At 47.5% G+C, this 23630-nt stretch overlaps 2 protein-coding genes across 6 annotated transcripts in view; one reads left to right on the top strand and one right to left on the bottom strand.

The window, feature by feature from the left end:
* The window catches only part of LOC100358819 (NACHT, LRR and PYD domains-containing protein 12), a 74441-nt gene extending 51208 nt beyond the window's left edge, over window positions 1-23233 (top strand). For 3 of the 5 annotated variants that reach the window (XM_017349976.4, XM_089323737.1, XM_051827233.3), the window contains exons 5-13: window positions 2163-2252; window positions 12250-12420; window positions 12536-12706; window positions 14478-14657; window positions 15272-15442; window positions 15545-15715; window positions 16357-16527; window positions 16645-16815; window positions 22573-23233. In XM_017349976.4, coding sequence (XP_017205465.2) covers window positions 2163-2252; window positions 12250-12420; window positions 12536-12706; window positions 14478-14657; window positions 15272-15442; window positions 15545-15715; window positions 16357-16527; window positions 16645-16815; window positions 22573-22654 — 1378 coding nt within the window. In that variant the 3' untranslated portion in view covers window positions 22655-23233. The remainder of the gene's footprint in view (window positions 1-2162; window positions 2253-12249; window positions 12421-12535; window positions 12707-14477; window positions 14658-15271; window positions 15443-15544; window positions 15716-16356; window positions 16528-16644; window positions 16816-22572) is intronic. The other 2 variants (XM_070067445.2, XM_070067446.2) reach the window with 2 other exon arrangements.
* On the bottom strand, window positions 5316-6819 carry TEX13B (testis expressed 13B). Its single transcript, XM_051827234.3, has one exon. It carries the CDS (start codon window positions 6694-6696, stop codon window positions 5431-5433), a length of 1266 nt encoding a protein of 421 aa, XP_051683194.2. The 5' UTR covers window positions 6697-6819; the 3' UTR covers window positions 5316-5430.
* Window positions 23234-23630: the final 397 nt, after the last annotated feature.

Raw genomic sequence — 23630 nt, 5'->3', positions numbered from 1 at the left:
AGTGATCTGCCATGTGCTAATCACTGACTGACTCGGGTGAACACTAAGGGAAGGCCAACCTTGGTGAAGAACTTACTATGTGTAAGACATTGTACTAGCCGCCATAGTTGTGTGTCTGTGTGATAGTGTTTTCACTATGCTTTGTAATTACAGTGTTAGGAACACGGAAGGTCATCAAGATTATCATTGAGGACTCTGCTGTTTTTGTGAACCTAATATTGGATTGGTTATCATTCTCCTCTATATATACTTCATCACTAAGACCACAAAGAACTTCAGATTATGGAAGGATAGCTATATTCCGGTGTATCTAGCTATAAAGCCACTTGTAGACTCTGCATACTATGCAATACAGTTCTACCAACTTACTGAGTAGAGCAGCAAAAAAAAAAAAAAAAAAGGGCTATAATACTTGTGTTATCCAGAAAATACAGTGAGTCTGTTCTCAATATTTGGGTGAAAATGGGCAGTATCTCTTCCTCAGTTGCAGGGCCGGCAGAGTGGTAGGAGACCTTAAGAAGGAGAGGAAAGTAAGTAGAAGGCTCTACTCGAGGAGTGAGTTCACTCAGGTCTCATCTCTTACAATTGTATTTCCTCTGTGGGCAATAGCATGGAGGTGGAGGTGGACACGATCATGAATGCTTGAGGGAAGTGAGGAGGAGGAGGTAGATAGGATGTGTCTATGTGTCTGTGTTTAGAACTAGAAGGGGAAGGAGCAGGAGCAGTAAAATGCATTCAGATTTGTGAGGGAACTTGGCTACAAGGTTTTGACTGATGTCAGCTTCCTTCCGGCTGTTACCATAAAGTTAAAAAAGAAAAATGGACTAACACATTTGAGAGATTTAAAACACTTAACAGAAACAAAAAGAGGCTTCTAGTTTATTCTGGGTTTCCAGAAAAATCAATCTTAGATGGAATACCCACCTCCAGCCCTTATTGCCTTTATCAGAGTGCTTAAACTCTTTAAGATTTTTATTATTGCGTATTTATTTATCTTAAAGGCAGAGTTAGAGGGAGAGAGAGAGAAAAAGAAAAAGAGAAAGTATATTAATTTTCCATCTGCTGGTTTACTCCCCAAGTTCTACAACAACCAGGGCCAGGCCAGGAACCTGGAACTCCATCCAGGTCTTCCACATGGGTAGCAGGGCCCCAAGTACTTGGGCCATCTTTTGCTGCTTCCCAAGGCGCATCAGCAGGGAGCTAGATTGGAAGCTGAGCAGCTTGGGACTCGAACCAGTGCTCAGATGGGATGTTGGTATCACAGTCAGTGGATTACTCCACTGTGCCACAGAGCCAGCCCTGGGCTTAAACTCTCATAAAAAATTTATGGAGATCCTGGCTCCTGCCTGACCAAGCCCTGACAGTTTTGGCCATTTGGATAGTAAACCAAGCAGAGAGACAGAGAGAGGGCGATAGAGAGCACAGTGTTCCATCTGCCTGGTTTACTGAATGGCCAAAGTCAGAACTGGGTCAAGCAAGGCTTCTTCCTGGTCTCCCACATGGGTGCAGGGGCCCAAGCACTTGGGCCACCTTCTGCTGTTTTTCCAGGCTCATTAGCAGGGAGCTGGATTGGAAGTGGAGCAGCCAGGACTTGAACTGGTGTCCATATGGGATGATGGCATTTCAGGCAGCAGCTTAACCTGCTGGGCCACAAAGCTGGCCCCTAAATAAGAAATCTTTAAAAAAAAATTAAGCCTAAATATTCCTTTGCCAAATACATTGGCTAGGTGAGAGTTAACTCTTGAAGTTTCCTGGTTTTGAATTATTGTTAATTTCTCTATTAGTAGCGACAACCAAGAATCTGTTTTATTGTAATGGCAGCTTGGGTAAGTCACTTGATTTCTTAGAGCATCTACATAATGGTGATGACAATACCTGTCATTTGATTAGGGGTCACATAATGTGTGTGTTGTCAAGTGCCTACCTCAGTGCCTGGCACAGCATAGCACAGCTTTGGAGTCAGAACTCCATTCTCTACCTACTTCTGTGACCTTAAACAAATTCCTTAACTTTTTGTTTCTTCATTTCCTTATGTGCAAAATGGGATAATACCTCCTAATATTTTTAGAAGGGGCAAAATAGAACTAGCAAGTTAATAGCAACCAAAATCTATTTTCTGCTTAAGATTCAGTTGAAATTGTTGTTTTTCTTATCTCTTTTAGGTCCTTTCAGCTGTACAACGTACCAGTGTCTCGGCTGCATTTGCTCTGCCAAGCACTGCAGAATCCATACTGCAAAATCAAAGACCTGAAGTGAGTTGAACTCTGCTTTAAACTTAGGTATTTTCAGGTAGAGACTGTGTTGCTGGAAATGACACTCTTAGGTGACTGAACCTGAAAATAAAGTGTAACTAGTGCTCAGCTTCTCCATAGTGGAGCAGCAAATGACAAGCTAAGCTAGGAACCTGTGGTGGAAGGTGGGCACCAGGCCAATCCCTGCCCACCCTTCCCCCTTCTCCCGTTTGTGTGCACTGTCTCTGCTGCCGTGAGTGTGTACTGGTGTCCCGCCTTGACCCGTGCCCCTTCCTTTTCCTCACACTCCCACTGGCCTTCCTCTGTCTTCCTTCAGGTTGAGCCCTATCTTGTTCCCTGCAGCTTGATGATCCTCTTCTCCAACACCCTCACCCCACCCCAGTAGTTATTCCCCAAAGTGCCCAAAGATGTCCCCGGCCCAGCCCTGGCCAGCCCTGCCCCCTCCGAGGTGCTCTGCCAGTATCATGAACATAGAAGCCTCTGGCACACACATCAGTGTCTGCTCTTTTTTCCTGCCCCAGAGGAAGACATGGTCTTTCTAAACCTACCCAAACCAATAAATTCACTTCCATTTTTGTATTTTTCTGAATATTTATTTTCACAACACAGTTTATAAGGAAATCAAAGCCTGGGTACCCCAGACCTCACCCTGCTTCCCACTGCATCACATCCCCTGACCCTGAGGCCCCACCCTAGGCAATACCTTGTTTGCTCAATATTTTCCAGAGCTTTGCCAGTGCTTACTCAAAACATAAGCTTATAGCATAGATACAACAAATATACACAAACAGAACTTTTTTTGGGGGGGAGGTATCTAAGGAAGAACATGACCATTATCAAATGGCTTCTTTCATTTGACAATGCAGTGGCCATGCCTCCAATACAGTATGCAAGATCTACATCATTCTTTCATAGCTCTCACACATTCAGGCTTCCTTCAGCCTTCTCCCTCCTCGTGGCTGAGGTTTCTCTCATATTCAAAAGAACCACCATTCAACGTACTCAATGTACTCCACTCCACTCCTTCCTTTCCCAGCTCAGGGTCCTGGGAGAGGAGCCTGCCCTCACTGGTTCCACTTTCTTGCTTCCCACTCACACTTTAGTTCGTGCAGGTGGGCTTCTGCACCTGCCACTCTGCTGGACCTGCCAGACACCAGACCTGGTGGCTACTTCTCAGATCTTACCTCACAGGACCCCTCCACCTTTGTAACCTCCTTCCTTCTCTTTTCATTCCACCTTGTTCTGTTTGCTCCTAGGTATGCCATTGTCTCCGTGGTTCCAATCTGGGGGTGATTTTGTTCTCTAGGCTACATGTGGCGAAATCTGGAGATATTTCTGGTTGTCACAACCTGGGGGTGGGTGCTGTTGACATCTAGGGAGTAGAGGCTATGGATTCTGCTAAACATCCTGTAATACACTAGACAGTTCCCTGCAAGAATTATCCAGCTCCTAGGAAACCCTGGCCTAGAGAAGTAGGAACAAGGTCAAAGACAGTTATCACCTGTTCAGGCCAGGAATCTAGCCTCCAACTCTTAACAGTGATTATCCACACCTTCACCAACTGAAGACAACCCAGTCACTTTGAGTTGCTGCAGATGTCCCCGGGACACAACTTCTCAGGCTCTAGGCCCACAATCCCTAGTTGATGTCTGGGACTCCTCTATTCATGTCTCAGTCTGGTCAGGTGAAACTTCTCCCCATACACCCACCTGAGGGCTGAAACCCAAGTTCAGCCCCCCCTGAATGTAGTCTGTGGTCATCAGAGGGCAGAGGAAGACCATCTTCCCACCTGCCCCCTTACTCCACCCACTGCCATCATCCCCAACCTGTCCCTCTGTCTGGAAGCTGATTTCCCACTGGGATATGCCACTGTTCTACTTCATGTTTCTGAAGTCAGTGAGAGCTTCGCAGCCAAATTCCCACCCACCAGCCCCATACATTTGTCATAGTGGTGGTTTGGGGCGAGAATCCCTCAGAATGGCACTGTGCATTGGTCAGTGGTGTAGATCAGCAAACCCCCCAGGCATAATCGGCTGCTGACTCGCCTCCTTAGCAGTGGCATGGTTCCCTGTTCCGATCTGACTGTCCGTGGCTTTGCCTGATGGGGACTTGGGAGGATTCTCCTGTCATGGGGCTGTACAGTCACAGCAGTCCTCGCCTGCAGTCAGTGCTGAAATCCTCTGTATGCAGCCCTGACAGAGTCCCTTAGGAGTGGCAGATCTCTGCTGTGTTGATTTGAGTAAAAGTATAAACCCAGGGCTAACCCCACGCTGGTTTTGCTTCTTGTAATACAATTCCCTCAGAACATGAATGAGCTTCCCATTCAGTTCATACTTGGGGACTCTCGGGATCCAGGAAACCCCATAGCTTGCCACACACACCTGGATGCACTGCCCCAGCCAGGCGCAACATTTTCTTTGATGGTTATTTGCAGCTGCTCTCCTGGTGCCAGTTTCTGATTTGTAAATAATCTGGTTGCCCAGAACAGGAGCTCACTCAAGTTAGCATAAAGAGAAGTGAATCTGCAAAATGGATTTTTATGTAACACAATTGTAGAAAAGTGATTGCTTTCCCTGCCACTCTCCTCATCTCTGGGGTCACAGAATCAACTAATTCCTCTTGTGCCTGTCTGCTTTCTGGAACAGGAATCCTACAAAAGACACCTGCCTCTGTATAGTCCCCCATTCTGCAGCCTCACACCCAGCACCAGGCCTCAGCTGTGGCCTTGACAGCTGTGACCCTGCCCCCAACTCCAAGTGACCCACTGCCTCGTTGTCTAAAACCACCCTGGCTGTGAAAAACAGCTCTATGTCCAGATTTCCTAGCCTGAGCATGCTCTTTGGCTCAGATAGGTCAAATGTCCACTCCTGTTCCAACCAGGTAAGGCCTAGGCCTAGGTTGAGGGAGAGGGCGATATGTGATACACATGGCAGGCCAGGGCCACCAGACACTAGGGTACGGGGGCAAACACACACTCACACACACACAGAAACTGCAACAGAGCTAACATTCCAGAACACAAAAGGGGGTCATTAAGACACGGCTCTTCCCCAGCTACCTATACTCCACCCACCTCCCTTCCATTCCTTCCCTGTCCCCTCTCCACCTCTCCCGGCTCCCTCTGAAAAATCGATCTCCCATTGGGGTATGCTGCTGCTTCTATTTCACATTTCTGAATTCAAGGGCTTTGGAGCCAGATTCCCCTCCCACAGCGGAAGCACATTTCCCTCCGTGAGAAGTTGACAGCATTACACCAGGGGCAGTCCCAGTCCCCCGGCCTGCGGAACACTGGGGGTCTTCTCTGCTGCTGGGCTTCGGAGTCTTTCTCGTCTCTCTGAGGTTCTGGAGGGTCTACTCCCTGAGCCCCCGTGGCAGACCACAGGCCGATATCAGAGGCTGACCAGTGGGGGAACGTCTGAGGTGCAGCAGGTGCTGGGACCCTGGCTGTAGCTAGGGGTGGTGTGGATGGGGCTGGGAAGGGGGGCGCGTAGGGGTATGAGAACGAGGCAGGGAGCTGGACAGGAAGAAGTGCCTGTGAGGCTGTGGGCCCTGCATTTAGGGTCCCAGAGAAATAAAACATGGCTTTCTCCACTGACCTGAGGTCTCCCTCCCTCTGCTTGCCGGACTTGTCATGTTTCCGCCCCACAGCTCCAAGAAGCCTCGGGAGGCCTCCACTTCGCTTCTGGGTGGCCTCCAAGGGGACAATCTCTACTTCCCTCTTCTTTCGTCCTCTTCTGCTAGTGCCAGTGGCAGCCGCCGCCTCCTCCTGCCCACCCAATACTCCTGTTGCAGCCCGTCTGGCCTTGGCCAGGACTGGTCTCTCTGTAACCCACTCACAGCGGCTGTTCAGCTCCTGGAGAAGAGTGGCTGGAACTGAGGTCGGGTCTGGGGGAAGCAGGCTCAGGGAAGGGTGAGGTGGGGCTCCTGCTGCAGAGGAGGCTCTTGTTGGGAGACGGGGCTCCTGCTGGGAGTTGAGCAGTCTTACCGCCTGCAGGAGCTTCCAGCTCAGCATGTCCCGTTCTTTCTGCAACTCTGCCACTTTGGCGTGGGCCAGCTGCAGTCGGAATGCTGCCTCCTTGCGCTCCATCTCGTGCTGTGCCCTGAGCTCCTTCATTTCTGAGGCCAAAGCCTGTGCAGCCGACTTATGCAGTTTGGCGAAGTCATGCAGCCACCGCACCCTGCGCCCCTGTAACTGTCCCTGCCTTCGGGATAAGCGCACCCCAAGGGCCAGGCTGCCCCAAGCGCAGGCTTCCTTGGCTTCCTTGGACACCTCGCTGTCCTCTAAGACGACCTGGAGCTTGTTTTCCACCTCCTCCCAGGACAGGGGCATATTATCGCAGTAGAACTTGGAGCCTTTCTGGTGCATGTCCATTTTCTGATTGATGAAGTCTATCACCTTTCTATGCCTGAACCCACTACAGGGGTCCTCTGGTTTCAAGGCCATGGTGACTGATGATCTCAGCGACTTCGGCTTCGCTGGCTCTGTGGAGTGGGATGCTGGTTGTCTCTTTCCTGCTCCCTTACCCACCCCAACCCCTCCAGACTCCTCCCTCCTTGCCCTTCTGCCCTCTCCGTTCCCTAGTCCTGTTTCTCCACCTCCCCCCACCCCCGGCAACCCCGCAATATGGTGACCCTCCCCCCCCAATCAGCTTATCCCGCCCTAGACACTTCCACTTCCAGGCCTCACCTTTCCTGCCAGGGACCCAAGGAGGTGCAGGCTGATGACGCCGCCTACCAGGCCCAAAGAGAGTGAAGTCTTTCTCTTAGCGCTCCGGGGTGGGAAAGGGAGCCTAGGAACCAGCACACGAGTCCTTTATTCTAGGACTGTTCCAACTTCCAGAGACGGCGAGGGTGGGAGGAGGGATGCAGGAGGAAGGCCCCTCCCCTTCCCCCAGGACCTAAAGGAACCTGCTACAAGGCTGAAAGCCCTTGAAGATGGAAAGAAACCAACCGTGGTCAGAAAAAAACACAGAACCAATAAAATAAAACAACTTGCAATCAAGTAAAAACTGTTCCACCACCCTACCATAATGGTTTGTTCCACGCCAGGGGACCAGCTCCTAGGTTTGGAATGTTCTAGAATGAGAAATGGTGCCTTGCCTTCCGCAGCTCCCCGCCTTCAAGAAGAGGGTGGGGCCAGGGAACTGTCCCCTCACTGGCAAGATTGAACATTGGAGTCACCCTCAATAGCTTCTTCATGAGTCCTAGCCATTTCAGCCCCTCCCGAGGTGTCTTGAATCTGTCCACCCCTAATGGTTAGTCCTAGTCCAGCTTCCCTCATTTCCTCCCTCTACCACTGCAGAGCTCTGACATCAGGGTGGTCTCCTGCCTTACCCTGTGGTCAGAGGAGTCTGATAGTGCTTCTCAGATCCTTCAACGACTTTTTCAGGCCCGCAGGATAAACCAGACAGATCTGAGATTGAGTCCTATTTTGCCACTTTTTTTAATAAAAAATATTTTATTTATTTATTTGAGAGGTAGCGCTACAGACAGTGAGAGCGAGACGGAGAGAGAAAGGTCTTCCACCCGCTCGTTCACTCCCCAAATGGCTGCAATGGCTGGAGCTGCGCCGATCCGAGGCCAGGAGCCAAGAGAATCTTCTGGGTTTCCCACAAGGGTGCAGGAGCCCAAGGACTTGCGCCAATCCAAAGCCAAGAGCCAGGAGCTTCTTCTGGGTCTCCCATGTGGGTACAGGGGCACAAGCACTTGGGCCATCCTTTGCTTACCCAGGCCACAGCAGAGAGCTGGATTGGAAGAGGAGCAGCTGGGATATGAACCGGCGCCCATATGGGATGCTGGCGCCGCAGGCGGAGGATTAACCTACTGCGCCACAGCGCCAGCCCTGGCCACTTCTTGTGTATGTAATTATACATCGTGTTTATAACTGAATCACAGTTTCTATCTATGAGCCTGAGATGAGGACTGTAAAGTTGAAGTGATATTTTCTAGGACTCCCATTTTTAGAAAATGTACAAATCATATATATGATGGGTCTTCAAAAAGTTCATGGGACATGCATGTTATGAAAAACATATACATAGATTCTAAACTTTTTTACACCATAATAAACATCTTTTAATTCCATTTTCCACAAACTTTTGGAAGCCCCTTTGTATATATACTTATATGTTTGCATATATTTTTGTAATCTTAGAGAATGAGATGGGAGAAGATGTACACCATGCTCTTTTTATTTATTTATTTACATAAGAGGTGGAGTTAGAGATGAGGGTCTTCTGTCTGCTGTTTCACTCCCCCAGTGGCTGCAATGGCTGGAGCTGGGCCAATCTAAAGCCAGGAACCAGGAGCTTTTTCTAGGTCTCTAATGCAGGTGCAGGTGCCCAAGGACTTGGACCATCTTCCACTACTTTCCCAGGCCATATCAGAAAGCTGGATCAGAAGTAGAGGAGCTGAGAATTGAACTGGCAGCTCTATGGGATGCCAGCACTACAGATGGAGGCTCAACGTACTGTGCCACAGCACCAACTAAATACACCATACTCTTAACATTAGTTATCTGTGGGACATGTGATAGTTGACAGATTAGGAAAGTGTTTTTTAACTTTTTAAAATGCATATGTTTCAGGACTGGTGCTGTGGTGTTAGTGGGCTAAGCCTCCATCTGCAGCACCAGCATCCCATATGGGTGCTGATTTGAGTCCCAGCTGCTCCACTTCTGATCCAGCTTCCTGCTAATGGTCTGGGAAAGTAGTAGAGGATAGCCCATGTGCTTGGTTCCCTGCACCCGTGTGGGAAACCCGGAAGAAGCTCCTGGCTCCTGGCATCGGATGGGCCCAGCTCCGGTTGTTGTGGCCATTTGGGGAGTGACTCAGCGGACGGAAAACGTTTCTGTCTCTCCCTCTCCCTTTCTGTAACTACCTCTCAAATAAATAAAATAGGTCTTTAAAAAAATACATATGTTTCAGATTTCATTTGTTACAAAGAACATGTAACTACCTGTGCAAACACGCATTAAAAATTCTCTACAGTTGCATACTAACGAATTAATAGTGGTTATTTTTGGATAGGAATATGTTACTTCTTTTCAAAAGTTTATTATTGGGTGGGTGTAGTGCTGTAGTGGGTTAAGCCACCACCTGCAATGCTGACATCCCATATGGACACTGGTTTAAGTCCTGGCTGTTCCACTTCCAATGCAGTTTCCTACTGATGTGTCTGGGAATGCAGAAGATGGTCCAGGTGCTTGGGTCCAGGTGCCACCCAGATGAGATACCCAGATGAAGCTCCTGGCTTCTGCCTGGCCCAGCCCTGGCCATTGCAGCCATTTGGGAGTGAACCAGTAGATGGAAGATCTGTTTCTCTCCCCACCCCACCCCTCCACTGCCCATAACTCTGTCTTTCAAAGAAATAAAATAAATCTTTTTACCAAAGTTTATTGTTTGGAACATTATGGCATAATGGGTAAAGCTGCCACCTGCGATGCTGGCATCAAATACGGCCACCAGTTCGTAATCTGGCTGCTCCACTTCCCATCCAGCTCCCTGCTAATGACCTGGGAAAGTAGTGGAAAATGGCCCAAATGCTAGAGTCCCTGCCACCCACATGGGAGACTTGGAAGCAACTCCTGGTTCCTGGCTTCGGCCTGGTCCAGCCCAGACTCTTACGGTCATCTAGGGAGTGAACCAGTGGATGGAAGATCTCTCTCTCTCTCCCTCTCTCTCTCTCTTCCCCCCTCCCTCCCTCCCCCCTCTCCTTTCCTCTCTCTCCCTCTCTCCCTCTCTCCCTCTCTCTCCCTCTCTCTCCCTCTCTCTCCCTCTCCCTCTCTCCCTCTCCCTCCCTCTCTCTCCCCCTCTCTCCCTCTCTCTCCCTCTCTCTCCCTCTCTCTCCCTCTCTCTCCCTCTCTCTCCCCCTCTCTCCCTCTCTCTCCCTCTCTCTCCCTCTCTCTCCCTCTCTCTCCCCCTCTCTCCCTCTCTCTCCCTCTCTCTCCCTCTCTCTCCCTCTCTCTCCCTCTCTCTCCCCCTCTCTCCCTCTCTCTCCCTCTCTCTCCCTCTCTCCCCCTCTCTCCCTCTCTCCCTCTCTCCCTCTCTCCCTCTCTCCCTCTCTCCCTCTCCCTCTCTCCCTCCCTCTCTCTCCCTCTCTCTCCCTCTCTCCCCCTCTCTCCCTCTCTCTCCCTCTCTCCCCCTCTCTCCCTCTCTCCCTCTCTCCCTCTCCCTCCCTCTCTCTCCCTCTCTCTCCCTCTCTCCCTCTCTCTCCCTCTCTCTCCCTCTCTCCCCCTCTCTCCCTCTCTCTCCCTCTCTCCCCCTCTCTCCCTCTCTCCCTCTCCCTCCCTCTCCCTCCCTCTCTCCCTCTCTCTCCCTCTCTCTCCCTCTCTCCCCCTCTCTCCCTCTCTCTCCCTCTCTCCCCCTCTCTCCCTCTCTCCCTCTCCCTCCCTCTCCCTCCCTCTCTCTCCCTCTCTCCCCCTCTCTCCCTCTCTCCCCCTCTCTCCCCCTCCCTCCCCCTCTCTCCCTCTCTCTCCCTCTCTCTCCCTCTCTCTCCCTCTCTCCCTCTCTCTCCCTCTCTCCCTCTCTCCCTCTCCCTCCCTCTCCCTCCCTCTCTCTCCCTCTCTCTCCCTCTCTCCCCCTCTCTCCCTCTCTCCCTCTCTCCCTCTCTCCCTCTCCCTCTCCCTCCCTCTCCCTCCCTCTCTCTCCCTCTCTCCCCCCTCTCCCCCTCTCTCACTCTCCCCCCTCTCTCTCCCTCTCTCTCCCTCTCCCCCTTTCTCTCTGTAATTCTGACTTTCAAATAAATAAATCTTTCAAAAAGTTTATTATTTGTTTTTCTTCACTGTAAAAAGTGTTTATAGTAAGTATGTATTATGTTTTTCCAAATTAACAAAAGCCTTTTCCCCCAGTAACATCTGATAATTGTAATTAATTGTTAAGTACCTGGAAAATATATGTCGTCCTATTATCTCACCCTTCCTCCAACCTGGGAAGTAACCACTTTTGATAGTTTATATATGCCCTGCCAATCTTTAAAAATAGACCACAGCAAATAATTTGCCATTTCTCAAATGAAGTGTTTTCTCTCTCTGCCTCTTGGCCTTTGCACAGGCTGCTTCTCAGCCCCTCCATCTCTCTCCATCCACATTCTCCCCATCTACTTAACTCCTATTCAGATTCTGATCCCTTTTCTTGGCTGTGCTTAAGCGTTTTTCCCCAAGTGTGTGTGTGTGTATGTAATATGTAAATATATTGTTATATATTGCAATATATTTTATATATTACTATATGTAATATGTAATTATATTGTAATATATATTTTTATATATTTATATATTTTGGCTCTCTAAACCATACTTCAAACTAGCCTGAATTATGCAACCTTTCTTTGTCACTATAATACCTTGTTCATATCTCTTGCAGTACTTTTCACATTTTATTGTAATTCATGATTTTCTAACCATTTTTTTTTTCATATTAATTTGGCATCCCTCCAAGGCATAGTCTGTGTCTTAATTTTCTCCATGTGTCCAGCATCTAGCACAGTGGTAACCACTTAATAAATTAACTGCTGAATGAATTACATTATATCACTAAGGTACAAACAAATACCTTTAAGGAGAACCCTTTTTTCTCTTTTTAAATATTTATTTATTTTTTGGAAAGAGTGACAGGGCGCACACACGCATGCACACACACACACACACATACACACACAGAGGGGGCAGAGAGAGATCTTCCATCCACTGGTTTACTCTTCAAATACCTGCAACAGCTGGGGCATGACCAGGCTGAAGGCAGGACCTCCAGAACACCATGGTGGCCTTCCATGTGGGCGGCAGGAACCTAAGTACTTGGGCCATCATCCACTGCCATCCTAGGCACATGAGCAGGGATCTGGGTCAGAAGCAGAGTAGTTGAGAATGAAACTGGTGCTCCAGTATTGGATGCCAGCATCGCAGGTGGCAGCTTAATTAACTCTCTGAACCACAGTACCCACCCTCCCTGCTGGGAACCCTATTCTCTTTCTTTGCTGAAATGTCTTTTTCTCCACACAGACTCATTTTCTGTCACCTCACAGCTTCTTGTGGTAGAGACCTGTCCTCGGTATTTGAAACCAACCAGTATCTGACAGATTTGGAATTTGTCAAAAACACCCTGGAAGATTCAGGATTGAAGCTTCTGTGTGAAGGATTAAAACGGCCAAACTGTATACTACAGAAATTGAGGTAACCGATTGCAGGCTAATTTGTTGTTTATATTCATAACTTTTCTTTTATCAATTTCCGCTTCTTTTGGGAGAGCATAAATAAGGTAATGAAGCCATTTTTCTGTCCTCTGAAGGTTGTACCGGTGCCTTATCTCTCCGGCTTCTTGTGGCGCTCTTGCAGCTGTTCTTAGCACCAATCAGTGGCTCACTGAGCTGGAATTTAGTGAAACAAAACTGGAAGCTTCAGCTTTGAAATTGCTCTGTGAAGGTTTAAAAGATCCAAATTGCAAATTACAGAAACTCAAGTAAGTTGTGAATGTTAGTTTCAGTTCTGCAAGAATGTTTTTAAAATACGCACCTCAAGATGGATGTTGTATGAGCAAAATGCATTTCAAGGAATCACGGAAAGGAAGAATAAAAATGGCAGGCCCTAGAATTGTTCCTAGGTAATAAGCTTAGGAGGAAAAGTTTCCTTTTAAGTGGCAATGTCATCAACCACAGTAATAACTCACATTTACTGAGCAATTACTTTGTACTAACCATTGCATTAAATGTTTTAGATACATGATTTCCTGTAATCTGCACAGCAGCTCTGAGAGGTCCAGATTATGATGTCCATTTTTTTTAAAGATTTATTTATTTACTTGAAAGAGTTACACAGAGAGATGAGAGGCAGAGAGAGAGGTCTTCCATCCACTGTTCACTCCCTAGTTGGGCGCAACAGCTGGAGCTGTGCCTATCTGAAGCCAGGAGCCAGGAGCTTTCTTCCAGGTCTCCCACGTGGGCGCAAGGCCCAAGAACTTCGGCCATCTTGTACTGCTTTCCCAGGCCATAGCAGAGAGCTGGATTGGAAGTGGAGCAGCCGGGACTTGAACCGGCACCCATGTGGAATGCCGGCACTTCAGGCAGTGGCATTACCCACTACACCACAGCACTGGCCCCCATGATGTCCATTTTTAGCATATGAGGAAATGGGGGCCCAACGTTATTAGGCTAAAAACCATGATAAAAGCAGAATTCAAAACCTAAGTGTGCCTGAAAGTGCACAGTAATTACCTTAATCAAAAATGTGTTGTCACATATGGATTAGTCAAGGTTCTCCAAAGAACCACAACCAAGCAGTCAATGGGACGTGTATTTATATGCCTGTGTGTGTATTTGTGTCTGAGTGTGTAGATGGATGTATACATGGAGAGGGAGGAAGAGATTTATTTTAAAGAATTGGCTCCCATCATCATTGAGGCTGAGAAGTCCAAAATCTTGCAATTCAAGTGCAAAGGTGATCTAACAGCAGAACCCATCCTTGTTCTGAGGAATCTGTTCTATTTCTTTTAAGACTTTCAACTGATTGGGTCAGGCCCACTCTGTTACAGAGGTAACCTATTTCACTTAAAGTCTGCTGATGAAAACATTGATCTCATTTAAATAGTACCTTCAAATAAACATTTAGAAAAATATCTGGATACCATGACCTACCTAAGTTGACATGTTAAATTAACCATCATTGTATATATATGCGATTTATTTTCAGCCAAAAGCTATTTAGCATTAAAAGAAAAAGTTGGTGGGAAATGATTCGAGGAATTACAGAATTGTAATGGAGAAACAAAAATTGAGAAGACATGGAGGTCAGTAAAAACCACTCTTTGTGCTAAAGAAGGAATATTATTATATGGATGATGATGATGATGATGGACTGAGTTTCTCTAAGGACAAATTAATAAATAATGGACATTTAAATAAGAGGAAAAGACCTTTTGACTGTAAAATGATTGGAGAATCCCCTCCTCCCCGGGATTAGAAAGAAGATGAGAGAGAGAGTACGGATTTCATACAGGGATGTAAAATGAGACTACATCATTTTATGATTTCCTCCCAGCCCTTTGCTTTCCTCGGACAGTCAAGTTCCTATGATGGGGTGCATTGCTTTGCAAGTAGTGTACAAGTCTTTGTCGTGGGGGAGTAAGGGGCTGTGACATGCTCCCAATGGGGAGTCTTGTGTCTTAGGCCTTTACTTTTCTCTGCTTGTGTGGTATCCTGGATAGGAAGTGAGTCTCTCTACATCTTTCCCTCCAGGTTGTGTGCTAGCCTTCTCCCAGAAAGCTCAGAAGCTGTTTGCAAGTATCTTGCCTCTGTTCTCATTTGCAACCCACACCTCACTGAGCTGGACCTGAGTGAAAATCCTCTGGGGGACACAGGGGTGAAGTATCTTTGCGAGGGTCTCAGACATGCCAACTGTAAAGTGGAGAAACTCGAGTAAGTTTCTTAGAACTATCTAGCATCCTGCCAGTCTGTTGAACTTTTCTGGTACCTGCTTGGTGCTTGCCACAAGTTATCTGACTGTTTTCGCTCCTTCAAATAGTCATACAAGGTAGTTTTTCTCATCTCTTGTGTAGATGAAGAAACTCAAGATCAAGGGAAAAGTGACTTGGCCAAAATCACACTGCTCGCAAGTAGTATAGCCAGGATGTTGACCCCAAAATCTGTCTCCAAATCCCATGCTCTTCCCAGTGTACCACAGCTACATGTGTTTACAGGAGTTGCATTGTTTAGATGCTAACTACATAATAAAGCATGCCTGCTATGTATCCAAAACTAGGCTAGATATGGATAGTGACAAGACTGCCCTTAAGGACACCTACATAGGTATCAAATACTGCAGAATCATTTTTGAAAATCCAGGCGAGTCAAGGGAAGAGGGGGTCACTGTGGGCTGGAGACCTCAAGAGGAGGTTCTATGAAAGAGATGGGGCGGGAGCCGGAACTTAAAGCCCAGTTAGGATGTACCAAAGTGTGGAGACTGGCTGAACATTTCCAGGAAGCCCAAATGATGGCGGTGGCTAATACTTCTTTTCTTTTTCTCTGGATAGCTTGAGCACCTGTTCCCTCACAGATGCTAGCTGTGTGGAGCTCTCTTCCTTCTTGCAAGTGAGTCAGACTCTACAAGAACTGTTCGTGTTCGCCAATGTCCTGGGGGACACAGGAGTACGGCGTCTCTGCGAAGGTCTGCTGCATGCGAAGGGCATGATTAAGAACCTTGTGTAAGTGTCTGCTTGTCCTTCTCCCTGGCCTTGGCATTGGAGGGTCATTAGCACTGCTTGCTGCCGGGGCTAACAGCCCCCTTGCTGTTCCTCTCCCTCCAGGCTTTCAGAATGTTCCCTCTCCGCAGCTTGCTGCGAGCCCCTTGCCCAAGTCCTAAGCTCCACGCGAAGTCTCACAAGACTACTGCTAATTAATAACAAAATTGAAGATTTGGGACTGAAATTGCTGTGTGAAGGATTAAAACAGCCTGACTGTCAGTTAAAGGATCTGGCGTGAGTATGGTGGACTCTAGCCACAGGCAGTTTCCTGATGTTTCAGCAGCTCCCCAAATTAAATGAGTCGCTTTTGACCTGGTAATTGAATCTCCAAGGAAGCAATTAATGACAAATTGAATAATTTTGGAGGGGGGAGATAAATCATTCTTGCCCTGCAATCTCTGCCTGGCCCTGGCCTGACAGGATTTGATTTTAAGATTTTGTTTATTTGAAAGGCAGAATTAGATGGAGAGATGGAGGGGGAAGGGAGAGAGATCTTCCATACTCTGGTTCACTCTCCAGGTGGCTGCAATGGCCAGAGCTGGGCCAGGCCAAAGCCAGGAGCCTGGAACTCCATCTGGGTCTCCCATGTGGGTGGCAGAAGCCCAAGCACTTGAGACATTTCCTGCTGCTTTCCCAGGTGCATTATTAGCAAGGCGCTAGATTGGAAGTGGAGCAGCTGGGATGCAAACCTGCGCTCACATGGAAGCCAGCATTGCAGGCAGTGGCTTAACCTGCTGCACCACAACACTGCTCCCCTCCTTTTAACATGACACTCTGCTTTTCTCATTTGTTTTTCTAATGGACAAACACAATTCCTAAAGTGACTCTAGGGTAGATGAAATGATGCCAGGCTTGTCTCCCTTACTTTCTGGCAGATTGTGGACCTGTCATCTGACGGGGGCGTGTTGTCAGGATCTGTGTAATGCACTGTACACCAATGAACACCTGAGAGACCTTGACCTTAGTGACAATGCCTTAGGGGATGAAGGCATGCAGGTACTTTGTGAAGGGCTGAAACACCCTTACTGCAAGCTCCAGACCTTGTGGTAAGTGCACAGGAATGCGTTCTGTTGGGCTGTTGCTCCAGGCTGCATATGGAAGAGACGGTCCTTGGGGAACTGGGGTAAAGTTACTTTGCTTCTTGAATCTTCTGTCCCTCATAGGTTAGCAGAATGTCATCTCACAGATGCATGCTGTGGAGCGCTTGCTTCTGTCCTTAGCAGAAATGAGAACCTAACATTGCTGGACTTAAGTGGAAATCACCTCAGAGATTTTGGAGTGCAGATGCTGTGTGATGCACTGATTCATCCAGTATGTAAACTTCAGACATTCTAGTAAGTCACTGTGGTGGGGGAAGTGGCAGGGAGGGGGTGGGGATAAGCACGCCAGGTTTGGTCATAGGCCATTGCCGAGAAGGAAGAGGAGAAAAACTGAGGGCAGGCCAAGCCTATGCAAAATAAAAAAGTAAGTGAAACTACCAGTAGATCTAACCTTCTCGGACAAGGGAGCAGGGAGAGGCAGAGTGCAGATGACTCTGTACCTCACTGCTAAAGGACGTGGCGTAGTATAGGAAAAAGCATAGCATCTAGATTTTACTAGACCTGGCTCCCGCACCAGACCTAGCATCTACTCGCTATGTGAGCACTCTTGCTTAAGTTCTCTGAACCTCAGTATCCTTGCCTAGAAACACGGAGAAAATGCCAGTACCTGACTACCTGGGATTAACGGGAATTGAATTGAAACAGCAGTCTTGTCCCGCACCAGACCTAGCATCTACTCGCTATGTGAGCACTCTTGCTTAAGTTCTCTGAACCTCAGTATCCTTGCCTAGAAACACGGAGAAAATGCCAGTACCTGACTACCTGGGATTAACGGGAATTGAATTGAAACAGCAGTCTTGCATGTCCCTAGTGCAGCCCTTGACATTTAGGAGGCAGTCTATAAATACCACACTCTTTCCATTTCAGCTTCTAAAACCTGCTGGAGGACTCGATGCATACATTGTAAGAGTCTTCAAAACAGAAGGAGTGAAGCGGAAATAGGACAGTTAGAGAAGATGGAGCTCTTGACCCTTTCTGGTCAGTGTCTGTCTGCCAGCTCAGCAGGTTGGCATGACACCATGACACACAAGGTCATTCTTTTTTTTTTTTTTAACAGGCAGAGTTAGAGAGAGAGACAGAGAGAAAGGTCTTTCTTTTCCATTGGTTCACCCCCCCCAAATGGCCACTGCAGCCGGCGCACTGCGCTGATCCAAAACCAGGAGCCAGGTGCTTCCCTCTGGTCTCCCATGCGGGTGCAGGGCCCAAGCACTTGGGCCATCCTCCACTGCACTCCCGGGCTACAGCAGAGAGCTGGACTGGAAGAGGAGCGATGGGGGCAGAATCCGGCTCCCCGACCAGGACTAGAACCCTGGGGGCCGGTGCCGCAGGTGGAGGATTAGCCTAGTGAGCCGCGGCGCCAGCCAAGGTCATTCTTAATTAGGATAAAACTGTGCTCTGTTGGGAGGCAACCAGTAGCCAAATGACCATTCACTCCTGGCATTCAGAACTGGAAAACATAATGGAAGATAAATGCCAGTGTGAAAATTCCACATCCCAAAGCCAATTTGATGGATTGAAGCTTAATTGAAAATGGCAAAAAAATTTTATTAGAGGGAGAGAGAGGGAGGAAGCACGTGTACATGTGTGCATGCTCCCATCTGCTGATTCACTCTCCAAATGCTCACAACAGCTATGGCTGGGCTGGAGCTAAAGCTGGGGGCAAGAACTCTATCCAGGTCTCCCACGTGGGTAGCAAGGACCCACTTTCTGGAGCCATTACTGCTGTCTTCCTGTGTTTGCATTAGCAGGAAGCTGGAGCCAGGAACTGGAGTGAATCCATGCACTTCAGTGTAGGGTGCAGGTGTCTAAACTGTGAGGCTAGACATTCCCCCCAAGACCTGAGTCTATGTCAGAAGCTGGTTCTCTAATGGCAAAGTGAACATGTGTTCTTTTCAGAGGCTCACGAATGTAGTGACTAGTGCCCAAGCAGGGGGAATTATTCGCATGTTAAGCCTCAGGAGTTTAGAGACCTTTGTGTCGTCTTTCGTAGAAAGATGTGTATGGAGCCTTTACTGTCAACAGCTTGGAATAAACACCTCAGTCAACCTTAATGTTTCTTTAAACACAGATCAAGTTAACATGGCAGCACTCCACAGTGCATGCTATAGTACAGGTCCTAAATAACAGCAAGGAGCAATTCTTTTGTTGGTAGTGGCATGCCATTTTTTCCTTTTTAATTTTAAATGGCTACACCATTACCTATTTCTCTACTGCTTTTTTTTAAAACCAGTATGCTTCCATTGTGTTTTCAAGCCAACCTTTAAACCCTTACAACCTACGCTAACAGTGTGCAATAATAGCTCTGCATACAAAATACAGGACACACAGATACACCCACACACAGCATAGCCACAATTTGTTGACGTCAGATACATTTTGAATGTAGAAGAATTTGAATCAGTAGAAGTATACACATACCGGAGCTGGTGCCTTGGCGCACTAGGTTAATCCTCCGCCTGTGGTGCCAGCATCCCATATGGGCACTAGTTCTAGTCCCGGTTGCTGCTCTTCCAGTCCAGCTCTCTGCTGTGGCCCGGGAGTGCAGTGGAGGATGGCCCAAGTGCTTGGGCCCTGCACCCCATGGGAGACCAGGAGGAAGCACCTGGCTCCTGGCTTCGGATCAGTGCAGCTCCGGCATGGTGGCCATTTGGGAAGTGAACCAATGGAGGGAAGACCTTTCTCTCTGTCTTTCCCCCTCACTGTCTGTAACTCTACCTGTCAAATAAATAAATAAAATCTTTTAAAAAAGGAAGTATACACATACCAAGTATGGTGAGAGGAAGATACAGATAATTTCATGTGGTAAGCTGGAGAGGAGCAAACCCTGCAGAGCCTTTTAGAAGGTGGTAGGGCTCTTCTCTGACAACTGGAAAGCTTGGAGGAAGGTTAATTTCTTTTTTTTTATTATGTATGTATTTATATTTGTATTTGAAAGGCATTGTTAGTTAGAGGGAAAGACAGATCTTCCATCTGCTGGTTCACTCCCCAAATGGCCTCAATGGCCAGTGCTGGACCAGGCTGATGGCAGGAGCCTGGAACTGCATCTGGGTCTTCTACATGAGTGGCAGGGACCCAGGCACCTGGGCCATCTTCCACTGCTTTTCCAGGCCATTAGCAGGGAGCTGGATCAGAAGCCCGGACATGATCACTTGGGATGCTGATATCATCAACAGCAGCTCAATGCACTGTACCACAACACTGGCCCCAGGAAGGTTAATTCCTAAGAGTTCACTGTATTTTCACTTGTAAACTTCTCGAGGCATTACTTTGCATGTGTAAGTGCCTATGGAAACCAGTTAGTAATTTGGAGCATCCAGAGGCAAGTCTAGGAGACAATTGATGATATGTTGGGTAAAAGCTAGGTGTCTAGATATTCAGAAGGTCAATGAAGAGGTTGTGGCCTCAAAGTAACAAAGATCATCTTCGTTCATTCCTCAAGCGCTTGCCAGATACATCTTTTGTGCCAGACAAATGTTCCAGGTGCTTAGAAAATAATAATGAGTAAAATATGAGACAAGATATGTGCTCTTAGGGGCCAGTGGATCTTAGTGGTGGAGACAGACACATAAATCAGTACAATGGGATAATCATGAGATATTAAGGGTGCTTTGGCAGGATACAGCTAATCCTACCCAACAGAGTCAGGAAAATTTTCTTGGAGGAAGAGCCACCTAAATTGAATATTAGGACTAGCTAGGGAAGATGGGAGCAAGGATGGAGAAGATTAAGTTCAGGCTTAGGAGATAACATGAACAAAGATACCCAGATAGTTGGGGCTGGTGTTGTGGCGTAGCAGGTTAAGCTGACACCTGCTATGCTGGCATCCCAAATAGGAGCCAATTTGTATTCCAGCTGCTCCACTTCCAATCCAGCTTCCTGCTAATGGCCTAGGGAAAGAGGTGGAAGATAGCCCAAGTGCTTGGGCACGTGGGAGACCCAGAAGAAGCTCCTGGCTCCTGGGTTCAGCCTTGTCCGGTCGTGGTCATTACAGCCATCTAAGGAGTGAACCAGCAGATGGAAGATCTCTCCCTCTCCCTCTCCCTCTCCCTCACTTCCCTCTTTCTCATCTCTCTCATCTCTCTCATCTCTCCCATCTCTCCCATCTCTCCTCCTCCCTCTCTTCCTTCTCCTTCTCCTTCCTTCTCTGTAACTCTGAATTTCAAATCAATAAATAAATATTTAGATCAAAATGATACCCAGGCAATTGACAGCATAGTTTCTGTCACTCTATAGGGATGGGGTGGGGAATCTTCAGGAAGTTTTGTTGCTGGAGCATAAAACACAAAGCAGAGCATGTCAACAAAGGGGACTGAGGAGACTGAACTTTGTATACCACATGTAGTAAGTTAGACCTGTTGGCTGAATTCTGAGTAAAAATTGAGTCGTCCATGACTTACTATAGCATGCTTTAGTGGGAGAATATTTTGAGGCTCCTTCTCAGCCCACTTTTCTTTCCAAAGCTTGGTGGAGAATCAGTCTACTGCTGATGCTGTTTTTGACTGCTTACATAGTGTTGATCTTGAGAACTAATCCTGCATAGTCCAACAGAAGCTTGGTGACTGGACAGTGATGCGCTGGCTAGTCTGGGATCCCTTCCAGCCCTGCTGTGGTATTATACTGGGCTCCAGAGTTACAAATATCTTCATCCACACTGAAAGTGACAGCCATTGTTCTATAAAATACCATATGTATCGAGGTGGCTGAGTCTAGATGAGTTTCTTTAATCAACCACAGATTGGTGTGTGTGTGTGTGTGTGTGTGTGTGTGTCTGAACTTCGAAGTGTCTAGGAGACCCTCCAAGAAGATTTTCTAGTATATAGGAAGTTCGATATAGGAGTGTGCTTTAGGAAGTTATCATCTCTGTAGATGTGGGGTAGCTGAAGCCATGACAGTGGATAAGGTCCTCTAGGACGAGTGATAAAAAGAAAATCTCTGATAAATATCTCTGAAGAATAAGCCCTAGGCAATACCAACTTTTTAAAGATTTTATTTATTTGAGAGGTAGAGTTACAGAGAGAGGGAGAGACAGAGAGAGAGGTCTTCCATCCACTGGTTCTCTCCCCAGATGGCTGCAATGGCTGGAGAGGGGCCGATCTGAAGCCAGGAGCCGGCAGCTTCTTCCAGGTCTCCCACGCAGGTGCAGGGGCCCAGGGACTTGGGTCATCTTCCACTGCTTTCCCGGGCTACAGCAGAGAGCTGGATTGGAAGTAGAGCAGCTGGGGCTCAAACTGGCACTCATATGGGATGCCTGCACAGTGGCAGCTGCTTTACCCACTATACCACAACACCAGCCTCAGTACCAAGTTTTAAGAAGTGGATATGGAAAGGAAAACCCACGGAGAGAACAAGGAGAGAATGATATCCAGGAAGTTCAGGGAAAGTTGACTTTCAAGTAAGAAATGCTCAACAGCGCAATACCATCAAATGAGTACTGAAAATTTAGCAATAAGGAGGCCATAGGTGACCTGGTGAAGTGCTGTTTTTTAGGTATGGTAGGGCCTCAAACCATACTTCCATGACTGGAAGAGATGTAAGGGAGATAAGTGAAGAAAGAGAACAGAGGTCAGCTTTACAAGAAGTTTGTGGAAAGGGGAAGGGATGTGGGGACACAGTTGCAGGGAGTTGTAGGACTGGAGGCAGTAAGGATTTTTTTTTTTTTTTTGCTTTGGGCATATCTGCCAGCTGAGAGACAGGAAGCCAAAGGGAGGGATGCAGCTACAGGAATAGAAAACAAATAGACTGAAGAAGCAGAGCCTTGGACGAGGCAGGGAGGAACAGGAGTAAAGAGTCCAAGAGGAAGGTGAGCACTTTGTCTTTTGAGATCCCAGGGCAGGAGCTGAGGCTGGCCGAGGAGGTAAATAGCTGAGTGGATGTGAAGTAATTGAGCAGTGCCATGGAGCAAGTGTGAAAGGGACGCTCATCCTTAAGCATCACGAAGCTTCTGCTGGCATTGATGGCTTGACTTCATGCAAGACTTTCCTGTCTCCACAGCATCGACACAGATCATTTACACGACGATACATTTAGGAAGATGGAAGCCTTAAAACGCAGCAAGCCTGGAATCACCTGGTAGTCGCCAAGGAGAACGCACCCATTGGCTGCATATCGAGCTCCTCCATTTCCGACCATCTCTAGCAGCTGTGCAGTATTATTTCTCCCAACCTGTCAGCCGTGGCTGAGGATGCTAGTTTAAAACAAGCAGCAGTGATTGCTGCTACTCACACAGAACCATCCTCTAGCTCGGGTGTAAGAGAAAGAAGCACCTCCATTCCCATGTCTTCAGCAATAGTGCTTTACATTCATGTATTGTGTTGCGAATGTTTACTATGGTTTCCCAGTCATTCTTCAGGGTGGGAAGATGAGGCTCAGAGAGGTTGCGATTAGCTCTAGGGCGCACAGCTCATTAGTGAGAGGGGATATGTGCACAGAGGGTGTATGTGCATGGATGTAAGCGTCCAGAAAATGATGGAAGGACACAAATAAGAAACTGCTAATGACGATGACCTCTGAAGGAGGAATTTGGCAAGCAGGGTAGTGGGAAGAAGAGGAAAGGAACTTTTCTTTTCATCTATAGCTTTCTGTTGTACTTGATGTTTTTATCATGTGCATGTATTACTTTTATAATTAATAAATTTGTTGTTAAAAATAAAAATCATGCTGAAGGCTTTTACTTTAGAATGTAATGATTTAGAGGAAAATACAGGGCAGTAATTTTTGTAAAATATTTATTTATTTATTTATTTGAAAGACAGTGTTACAGAGAAAGACAGAGAGAGAGAGGTCTTCCACCTGCTGGTTCACTCCCCAAATGGCTGCAATGACTGGGGCTGGGCCAAGCCAAAGCCAGGAGCCAGGAACGTCTTCCTAGTCTCCCACGTGGGTGGCAGAGGCCCAAGCACTTGGACCATCTTCCACTGCTTTCCCGGGTGCATTAGTAGGGAGCTGGATGGCTCACTCCCCAATTGGCCACAACAGCCAGAGCTGCACCAATCCGAAGCCAGGAGCCAGGAGCTTCTTCCGGGTCTCCCACGTGGGTGCAGGGGCCCAAG

The sequence above is a fragment of the Oryctolagus cuniculus genome, chromosome X (genome assembly GCF_051225735.1).
Source record: "Oryctolagus cuniculus isolate XC-2025 breed Fujian yellow rabbit chromosome X, ASM5122573v1, whole genome shotgun sequence".
In the NCBI taxonomy this organism is placed as follows: domain Eukaryota; kingdom Metazoa; phylum Chordata; class Mammalia; order Lagomorpha; family Leporidae; genus Oryctolagus; species Oryctolagus cuniculus.
This window is presented reverse-complemented; position numbering and strand designations above follow the sequence as displayed.